General features: G+C 17.5%; 1 protein-coding gene across 1 annotated transcript; it reads left to right on the top strand.

Annotated features, from left to right (window-relative positions):
• Positions 1-104: 104 nt before the first annotated feature.
• GGS22DRAFT_149431 (SNase-domain-containing protein) lies at positions 105-1,247 on the top strand. Its single transcript, XM_047959142.1, has 2 exons — positions 105-619; positions 690-1,247. Exons 1-2 carry the CDS (start codon positions 251-253, stop codon positions 1,098-1,100), a joined length of 780 nt encoding a protein of 259 aa, XP_047823728.1. The 5' UTR covers positions 105-250; the 3' UTR covers positions 1,101-1,247.
• Positions 1,248-11,412: the final 10,165 nt, after the last annotated feature.

Here is an 11,412-nt window from a genome sequence, read left to right as displayed (position 1 = left end):
TTGATCCACTGATCATTTGACTGGACCAAGCTGGGGGATATAAATGGATCCACCCTGCCACCCGGAGTTACAGTACATTGAAGGAAGAGATAAGATAAGGCTAATTTTTTGCTCTATTCGGTAAAGTCGCGGGGGTTTCATCACCGCCAATTGTGCATCATAAGCTTGGTTTACAAGACTTCATATACTCGACAACTCTCTCCATTTGATTCTCGGGGTTGGTCGCTGACTTCCTCAAGTCATAACCATTATGGTATGGCCTTTTACTTCTGCCTCCAAGAAAGATGATGAGTCTTCGAGGCAGTCAGTCTCCTGGGACGAAAGTCTAAATGGAACCGACTGGCAACACTATAAAGACCCTAGAAACTGGGTCCCAACTTTGCTTGTGACAACAACCGTCATCGCGTCCTTACAGATCTACCGTTCATACCTGCGCCGAATACCTGGGGCCACCTACATACAACCGGCATTTTTCAGGAAGAGAAGTCTATTCGGTCGGGTTACAAGCGTTGGAGATGGTGACAACTTCCACCTGTACCATACGCCCGGCGGTCGTTTGGCCGGCTGGGGTTGGCTACGTAGAGTACCCACCAAGAAGATCGATTTGAAAAATATGACGGTAAGCACATCCGGAACTCAATATATTCCTCATATCGGTATCTTTTCATCGCTGACCTTACTTACGTTAGATTCCCATACGCCTTGCTGGAGTTGATGCACCAGAAGGCGCTCACTTTGGACGACCCGCCCAACCGTACTCGACAGACGCTCTGGCATGGTTATCTAGTTATATACTTGGTCGACGGGTGCGTGCCAAAATTTACAAGCGTGATCAGTATGATCGTGTTGTCGCTACCGTATTCGTGAGACGGTTCCTGCTCCGTCGCGACGTTGGCTTGGAAATGCTAAAGAGAGGCCTGGCTACAACCTACGAGGCCAAGAGTGGCGCGGAGTTTGGTGGCCTTGAAGAGAAATACAAGGCTGCAGAGATGAAGGCAAAGGAGAAGAAACGAGGAATGTGGGGTAGCGAGCCGCAGTTCTTCGAAAGCCCTCGAGATTATAAAACTCGAATGAACTCGGAAGAGTCAAAGAAACAATAACGCCAAATGATGAGAGATGAATCATGAACCGGTTATACTTAGGTGTTTTGTTGTATTTGCGAATAATTGTGGTCTATCATTGAGCCGAGACTCGATTTAGCTCTAACCTCCAGATATTCCACGATAATACGAAGTACATGTCAAATATTTGATACTTCGCCTTTATGCCAAAATGTGCCGCGTGCTTACATACTTACCATACCGGGAACTACCGTTAACTAATAATAATTAATTTCTTCGAAAATCATTATTCATTATTATATTTAATCTTTCGTTTATAAATGATTTATATATTAATAATTATTAAAAAATTAAAATAATTATTAAAAAGTTAAAATAATTATTAAAAAATTAAAATAATTATTAAAAAATTATATTTAAATAAGTTTTTTTATTTATTTTTTTTCGTTATTTTTTTTATTATTTATAAATTACCGAATTTATTATTTTATTATTTTATTATTTTATTATTTTATTAATTTAAAATTATTATTTAATTTATTATTATAATATTTATTATTATTAATTTATTATTAAATTTATTAATTTATAATTTATAATTTATAAATTTATAAATTTATAAATTTATAAATTTACGCATTTACGAATTTACGCGTTTTATAAAATTATTTATATAAAAAAATGAATAATAATTATTAAATAAAAAAAAAATTTAAAATAAAATAAAAATATAAGAAAAGATTTTTTATATTAAATTTCGAGTTATATATGAAATGTTTTTTTTTTTCGTATTATTTATTATGTTTTATTAATTTTCCGGTTTTTTATAAAAATATTAACGTTTCGTTAATTTTCGTTTTAGTTTTTTACGAATAAGTAATAAAATTATAAAATTATTTTTTTTAAATAATAATAAAAATAATATAAATTTTAACGTTTAAAAAAATAAAAATTTAAAAAATTAAAACTCGTTAATATTAAAAATTATCGTAATTTTAATAATAAATTAAACTTTTTTTTTTAATTTAATTAAGTTTTTTTATGTCGTTTTTTATAAATTTATAATTTTTATTTTATTAAAATTTATAAAATTTTTTATATTTTATTTATAAATTAATTTTATAACGTTTTATAATAAAAGTTTTTTCGTATATTATTAATCGTAAATAACCGAAAAACTTTTTTAACGAATTAAATATTTTAATATTATTTTATTTTTTTATTTATTAATTCGTTATTATAATAATTTTTTTATTTCGTATAATTATTATTTATTTATATTTTTTTTAATAACGATATAATTAAACGTAAAAATACGGCGTTTATAAAAATCTTAATTTTACGGGATTTTATATAATTAAAATATGTTTACGATTTTATAAATTTTTTAATTATTAAAAATATTTAATTCGTATATTATATTTTCGATTTTTTTTATAATTATTAAAAATTTAATTTTTTAAATTTTAAATTTTTTATTTTTAACGTTTAATAATTAATATTTTTTATATAATCGTAAATATATCGTTTCGTTAATTTTAAAATTTATATTTTTATATTTTTTATTATATTAAATTTTCGCGTTTATAATTATATAATTAATCGTTTTTTTCGTTTTTTTTTAATATTATTTTTTAATTACTTCGTAATTAAAAACATTAACTAGTATTTTTAATAAATTAAAAGTTATTTTTAATTTAAAATTTAAAACGATTTCATTTAACGATTTTTCGAAAATAAATAAATAAACATTATTAATATTATATTATAAAATTAAAATAATATTAATTTATAAAATATTTATTATCGTAACGTAATATCGTAACGTAAATTCGATTTTTTAATTTCTTTTTTTTAATTAATCATTTATTTAAAAATAATACGTAATATTTATTACGAGTTTAATTTTTATTTTCGTAAAAAAAAATTACTATATATTTAATATAAATTTCGAATCGCGATCGGATATTATTTTTATTAATATTTTTTAATCGTATAATTATAATGTTTTTAATAATTATAATATTTAATTTTCAGTTTTATATATAACATTTTTTAATATTAAAATAACTTTTTTATTAAATTTACATATAATAATAAATAAAAAATTAAAATATTTATATTTTTTTATAAATTAAAATAAAAAAACTACTTTTACTTTCGATAAATTAATAATAAAATTTTAAGCGATTATATAATATAATATTATTAAAAAGTTTATAAAAATTAATTAATTTTTTATTTTAAATTTATTTATTTTATTTTTAATATAATCGAAATATTAAGCGATATATTTTTAAATTTTTTTCGATATATTTTATAATTAAATATATTTTAACTTATAATATATACGTTTAAAACCGAAATAATATTTTATATCGTAAATTAAAGTTAAAAGTTTTTAAATATAATTTAATAAAATTATAAAACGTTTTTTACCGTTCGTCGTAATATAATATATTAAATTATTTTTTAATTTATATCGGTATTATTAAGCTATATTTTTTTTATTTCGTTTTATTTTCGTTAAAATTTTTTTCATTTTTTTTAATTTTTAGTTATAATTATATCCGGTTATAATTCGGTCGCGAAATTTTATTAATATTTCAATTTTTAATATAAAATATATTATTTCGTTATTATTTACCGTAATATCGTTTATAATATTTTTAAATATTAATTTATTTTCTTATGTTTTTTCTTTAACGTTTAAAATATTATAAATCGTAAATAATTTTAATAAAACATTTAATATTAAGTTAAATTTACCGGCGATATAATATATTTTTAAATTAAATTAAAATAAAAAAGCTAAAATAATAATTAATTTCGAATTTATTTTATTTATATTAATCGTTTTTAAAAATATTTAATTTATTATTTTTTACATTAATTTATAATCGATAATTATTTTAATAATTTTCGTGTAAAATTATAAATAAATGCGGTTAAAACGATATAATTAAATTAAACATGTTATTTTTAATTTCGTAATATTATATCGAGATTTTACGCGTATTAAAATTTTTAAAAAATAAATTATTAATTTTATTTTATTAATTTTTATTAATTAATCGTTTTATTTTTCGTTTAAATGAAATATTATAACTTTAAATTTTATTTATTTCGAAACGTTAATATTTAAAAAAATTTATCGATTATATTTTTAATAATTTAAATTTATCAAATTATAAAATTATATTTATAAAATTAAAAATAATTTTTTTTTTAATTTCGTTAATTTAAATTTTATTTTTATAATGTATCTTTTTTATCCCTTTAAAAATAATAATAATTTTTAGTTTTTTCGTTTTTTATTTAATAATATAATTTTTTTATTTTAAAATAACTTTATTTTTTATTAATAATAAAAAATATATTTTCGTAAAAAATTTATAAATTTAATATAAGTTTTAAATTTTAATAAAATAATTAATATTTTTAATTTTCGAATTATTAAAATACGATTTTTCGTAACGTTTAATTTTAAATCGTTTATTATAAATTTTAATAATATAATTATTAAATATTTTATAAATGTTTTTTTAAAGTTAAAGGTTAAACCGGCGTTTTTATAACGACGAAAAAATTTCATTAAATATTATTAATATTATTTTTTTATATCGGAAAAAATAACGATATCGTTTATATAAATTTTAACGAACTTTTTTAATAATTTTAATAAATAATTTATATACCGTTATTTATAAACGAGAAAATTTTTAAAATTCATTAAAACGACATTTAAAACTTCGAAACTTCGAAGTAAAATCACTATTCTTTTATCGCGGTTTTTTATAATAATTAAAAATTAATAATAAAATATTATTCCGTTTATTATAACGAAATACCGTTTTTTTTACATTTTTTAAATAATTTTATTTTATAACGGTAAAAAATATATATTTAATAAAATATATTTATTTAAAACTTTTAAATTAATAATTATACGTTTTTTCTTTTTACCGTTAATTAATTTTTAAATTATAAAACATGAATAATTAAATAATATTACTTTTTTTTATTAATTTATTTTATTTTTAAAATGTATAATATTAAATATTTAATTGAAAAATTTTTTATTTTTAACTTTTAAAAGATAAATATATTTTATTTTTAATTTTTTTTCTTAATCGTTAATTATATTTATTAACATTTTATTTTTTTCGAATATTTATAATATTTTTTTATTTTTTTAATAATTATATTTATCGATTATTTTCGTAAATTTATTTACGAATTAAAAATTAATAACGTAATAATAAATTTTATTTTTCGTTATAATTTTAAAAATATTTATAAACGTTAAAACTTTTAAAAATGAAATATTAAATTTCGAAAAGCTTTTTTTTTTTTAAAAAAAATTTTATATAATTTTTAGTTTTATTTTTTTTAACTTTAATATAATATTAATATTTTCATTTATAAAAAATTCGGCGGCGAAAATATATTAATCGTCGTAATTTAATATTATATCCGAATCGTAAAAGTTAAAAGTTACGGTTTATATTACGTTTATTTTTTTTTATATTATATTATAAAATATTTCGTTTTTAATTTCGGTTATCGTTTTAAAATGCATGTTTTTCGAAATAATTATTTCGTTATTAAAATCGTTTAAAATAATAACATTTTTTATTAAAAAATAATTATAAATATTATTATAAATATTAAAATATTTTAAAGTAAATAAGAAATTTTTTCTTTTCGATAAATTAAAATATTTCGTTAAAATTAATATTATTATATATTTAAGTATTATTATTTTTTTTAAAATTTTCATTTTTTTTAAATAAAAATATTTTTTTTAATTATAATAAAAATTATTACTTTTAAATATAATTTTAAAAATATATTTAATTTAAAATAATTTAAAATTACATTATATTTATATAAAAAGTTATTTTTTATAATAAAATATATAATAAAATTAGTTTTATAAATTTAAGTTTTAATTTTAACGCGGATTAAATATTTTTATTTTATTTTTATTTTTTTTAATATATTAATATAAAATCGAACTTTTTAATAAAGTTTAATATTATTTAAGTTAATTTTTTTAATATAAAATAATTTTTTAAAAATAAAAGTTTCGTAATTTTAAATAAATTATTTTAATTATTATTTATTTATTATTTTTTTATTTATTTTTAAATTAATGTATATTTAAAATTTTATTTTTTAATTATTAATAACTTTAACGAATATATTAATATATTTTTCGATATTAAATATAAATGTAATTAAAAAATGCGTTTTAAAAATGTTATAATTTTATATTTTATTTATATTTAATTTTTTTTTAAATATATAAAACATATTTTTAATATTAATTAATATTTTAAACTTAAATTTTTTATTAAATTTAATTTTATATTATTTTTTTTTTTTTTTTTATAAAATTATAAAATAAATATTTAATATATTTTTAATTATAAATAAAAAGTATAATTTTATATGGAAAAATGTTAATTTTATATTTAAATTATTATTATTTATCGTATTTAAGTTTTCGTTTTTTATATTAAAATTAAAAAAAAATAATATATAATTATAAGTTTTTCATTTAAACGTTTTTTTAATTTTTTTAATTATTTATTTTATAAATATAATTAAGTAAATATATTTATTCGTTAATATATATTTAAAATAATTCGATTTTATATTAAAGTTTTTTCCGTATTTTAAATATTTAAATTTTTATTTATTATTTATTTTAAAAGTTATAAAATAATTATACTCGTTTAATTTATCATTAATTTTTTTAATATTTAAATAATTTTTAATTTTTTTTATTAAAAAATATTTTTTTTTTTAAAAGTTAACTTTATATATAATAAGATTTATATTATTAATTATATAAAAAACTTTATTTTTTATAAAATATATGCCGTTTTTTTATTTTTCTTTTTTTATTTAACGTTTTTAACGATAAAATAATTTACGACGATTATTATTATATCGGTTTTTATTATAACGTAAATGTTTATATTTTCGGTAATTTCCGCGAAACGAATAATTATAAAAACGATTATAATTATAAATTATTTCATAATTACTTAATTATTAAATTTCGTAACGGTTTTTAAACGATTATTTATATTTTTAATATTTATATAATTAATAAAAATTAATTCGTTATTAATAAATATTTATAAAATTATTAAACTTAATTAAAAAATTATTATTTTTTTAATTAATTATATAAATAATGTTAATTAAAGTTTTAAAAACGATAAATTTATTAAACGAAATATTTTTAAAAAATTTTATTTAAGTTTTAATAACATTTTTAATTAATTTTAAAAAAATAAAAATAATTTTAAATATAAATAATTATATTTTTTAAGCTTTTTTTTTTTATTTAAATATTTTAAATAAATACTTAAAAATATAAATTTTATTAATTATAATATAATTATTTTTAAATCGGCGTTTAAAATATTTTAAATTATTATTATTTAATACTTTAATTTTATAAAATTCGCGACTTTATATATACGAAAAAGTTTTATAATTTAAGTTTTAATGTTAATATTTCGTAAATAATTATTTCGGGTATATTTTATGTTTTAAATTTTAAATATTATTTCGTATATAAACATTTTATAATTTTTTTAAAATTTTTAAAAAACTTAATTATTATTAAATAAATAATTAATTTTTTTATTAATTATTAAAATATTTATTTATTATTATTAAGCGGATTTTTAAAGTATTTACGGGAATTTTTCACGAATTATTTCGATTCGTTTTAAATTAATTTTTATAATATTTATTATTTTAACGAATAAATTTATGTTTTTTTAAAAAGTGTTTTTTTTTATAATCGTAATATTAAAAAATTTTATAATAATTAATTTTATATTTAAATAAAAATATCCGATATTTTTAATTAATTAACTTTTTATATTTGAAATTTAATTTTTTAATATTACGCATTTATTTAAAATTTTAAAGAAATTTAAACTTTTAATTATTCCGTTAATAATTCTTTTTATTATTTCATTATTTACTTATATATTTATTACCGTTATTATAATAATTATTATTTTATTAATTCGTTATTATATAATTTTATTTAATATTATTTTTAAAAGTTAAAAAAAATTTTATTATTAATTTTTTTAATTATTTATATTAATTATTTCGTTATTCGCATTATTAATAATAATTTTAATATTATTCGATATTTTAAAAATAAGTTTTATAATTAAGGTAAAAATTTATTACGAAAGTAAAATTATTAAGTAAAATTTTAAAAATATAAAAATAATAAAAATTTTAAAAAAACTTAATTTTTAACGTTTAAAAATATTTTTTTTAATTTAAAAATTAAATATTAATTTAATATTTAATATAAAAATAAACGATAACGATAATTTCGTTTATAAAATTTATAAGATTAATATCAGTATAATATTAAACACGTAAATTAATAATAACGATAAAAAAATATTATTAAATTTTATTTTTTTAATACGCGGTAAAAAAATAATTTTTAATTTATTTAAATATAATAATAAAAAAATTAATGAAAAAATAAAATTTAATAATTTAAAGTTTTAAAATTTTAAATTTTAAAATAATAAATTTTTAAAAAAAAAAAAATCGATAAAAATTTTTAAAAAGTTATAAGTTTTCGTAATAAAACGTGGTTATATTAATTATTATTAAATATTTAAATTTATTAAATTTATTTTAAATTTTATTAAATAAAATGTTCGAAAGGTAAAAATTAACTTTTTTACGTTATGTAAATTTAATTATAAAAAAAATATATTCGAAGGAAAAATAATTTTTAATTTAAATTTTATTTTTTTAAAAATAATTTATAAAAAATTTAACGGAGTTTTTTTTACGGAATAATTATATACGTACGAAATATTAATAATTAATTTCGTAATAAAACGAAAAACGCGTTCGAAATTATTTTTAAATTTATATATATTTATTATTTATTTCGTGTTATATTCGAATAAACGCGAAATAAATCGACGTATTTTTTAAATAAAATTTAAAGTTTTATTAAATTTTCGTATACGATTAATTTTAAAATGAATTTATAAAATAATATAGTTTTTTAGTTTTTAAATATATTTAAATTATTAATGTTACGAAATAATTAAAAAATTTACCATTATAATAAAGTTTTTTTTTTCGAAATTTATAAAAGATTTAAATAAATAAAAAAAATAATTATATTAAGTAAAATAAACGGGAAAAAAATTAAATTAAAAAAATAAATAAAAAAAAAAATTAAAATAACGAAGTTTTTAACTCGTTATATCGTATTATATAAAAAATAAAAAAAAAAGTTATTACTAAATTTAACGATAAAAAATTATATTAAACGCGTAATAAACCACGCGGGTAAACGTAAAGTTATTAAATTATAAAGTTATTTATATAAAAAAATAAATAATAATTATTAAATAAGAAAAAAATTTAAAATAAAATAAAAATATAAGAAAAAATTTTTTATATTAAGTTTCGAATTATATATAAAATATTTTTTTTTTTCGTATTATTTATTATATTTTATTACGTTTATAAATTTATAAATATTAATTTAATAATTTATTACGTTTAATATAATAATAATAATAATAATAATAATAATAATAATTTAATATAATATATTAATAAAAATTTTTAAATATTATTAATAATATTAATAATATAAAAAAAAAAAATGAAAAAAAAGTGAAAAAATTTTAAGTTTTATATAAAATAATATTATAAAAAAAAAGAAAAAAATATTTTAAGTTTTTTTTTTAAAAAAAATATTATAATTATTATAATAAAAAGTAAATAAACTTTTTATTATATAATAAATAAAAAAAAACGGTAATATTAAAAATTTTTAAAAAAAAAAAAAAAACTTAAAAATTTTAAAAAATAAAAAGTTAAAAAATAATAAGTAAAAAATAATAATATTATCGATTTTATTAATATTTAAATTACTTAATTAACGGTTCGTTTTTACTTATTTTTTTAATTTAATAATTATAAAAAATAAATAATAATTTTTATTTTTTTAATAATTATTATAAAAATTAATAATTATTCGAATTTAATAACGTTTTTTAATAATTATTTAACTTTTTAATTATTATTTACTCCCATTATTTCCCGTTATGGTAAGTATGTAAAGATACGATGTTAGTTTAGTAGTTTAGTAATAAAGTTAAAGTGTATTTGTTTAGTTTCTTAATAGGAAACGTATTGCGAGCATGAGTGATTGGTGATTAATTAAATCCATTAAACCCTTCGATCCATGTGCGGATCATCCAGTTCCTCTTCCCCAGAACCTCCTGCGATTAGTAGTATCCGTGTCCATGTTTTCCAAAATTTTGGAATTGTTTATTTATGTAGATTCACTAAGTGGATATATTTGATCGTGGGTCGCCCGATGAGAACTAACATCGAAGGCAGACCTCCGTACGATTACGTAGCCCTGGGGCCTTCTTAGAGGCGGTGCTTCCTCCTTTCCCCGCCCTTTGTCATTGCGATGTTAGTGATAGGTAGAATGAAACATAACCATACACAGATCTGTAGATCTCATAAAAGACATGATGTATTAATACTGTGTTGTCGAATCTGTTATTGTTCCAAATCATACTCTTGTCTCTCCTTGTGCTATAACTCGAAGCCCTGATACATACCCAGGTACATGGAATAATGGCTACCTTGGTGGACGTCGAAAAATCCGGCTTACACATTAGAAAAGGTTGTTTAGTTGTACGGGATTGGTCGAAATTATGTCAGATTTCAGAAACACGAGAAATACGTCCTGTATTATCCTGTAGAACAACGGGTAACTCCCGGGTCTGGCCTATCTTTGCGGACCGTTTGTAGTCTGATGGTGAGACTGGACCAGTCACAGAGTTGGACGATGAGATTTATGGTTTCCAAGAATTGTCTTGGCCTTCAGGAACCACCTTGGATCCTGGAACCCCTGCAAGCACCCTAAACATACGTGGAACCCCCTTGCTACTGCCCCTTATGATTACATCAAATAAACCGCATGGAGCGTGCAGTTCTGCAGAGAAAAATCAGAGGAAATTTGCCGCTACTGCAGGTGCAGACCCTCCCAAGCCTCCCTTCCATCCTTTCCTTCCTACTACTCTTCCGCTCTAATTCTTCCTGTGGAACGCTGGTTGCCCTTCTTACCGTTCGACGCAGAGGTAGAAAACACCAAAAATCATTGTCACTCCTTTCCCTGTTGCCTAGGCAAATCATCAGGACCGCGTTCGAGGGCGTCCGAGAATTTACACATTTGCTTGTTGCGCAATTCTCTCCTTTACTCTTTCTTTTTTTTCTTTTTCACCTTTTCACCTTTAGTCGC

Source organism: Annulohypoxylon maeteangense, assembly GCF_022496945.1.
Source record: "Annulohypoxylon maeteangense strain CBS 123835 unplaced genomic scaffold GGS22scaffold_1, whole genome shotgun sequence".
In the NCBI taxonomy this organism is placed as follows: domain Eukaryota; kingdom Fungi; phylum Ascomycota; class Sordariomycetes; order Xylariales; family Hypoxylaceae; genus Annulohypoxylon; species Annulohypoxylon maeteangense.
Note: the sequence above shows the minus strand (reverse complement) of the source record. Positions and strands in the feature narration are given on the sequence as shown.

What these genes read in the sequence shown, in the direction of transcription:
- GGS22DRAFT_149431 (XM_047959142.1), top strand. Translation starts at nt 251, where the DNA reads ATGGTATGGCCTTTTACTTCTGCCTCCAAGAAAGATGATGAGTCTTCG. An exon ending in TCGATTTGAAAAATATGACG is followed by an intron (nt 620 to 689) that starts GTAAGCACATCC and finishes TACTTACGTTAG; the next exon opens with ATTCCCATACGCCTTGCTGG.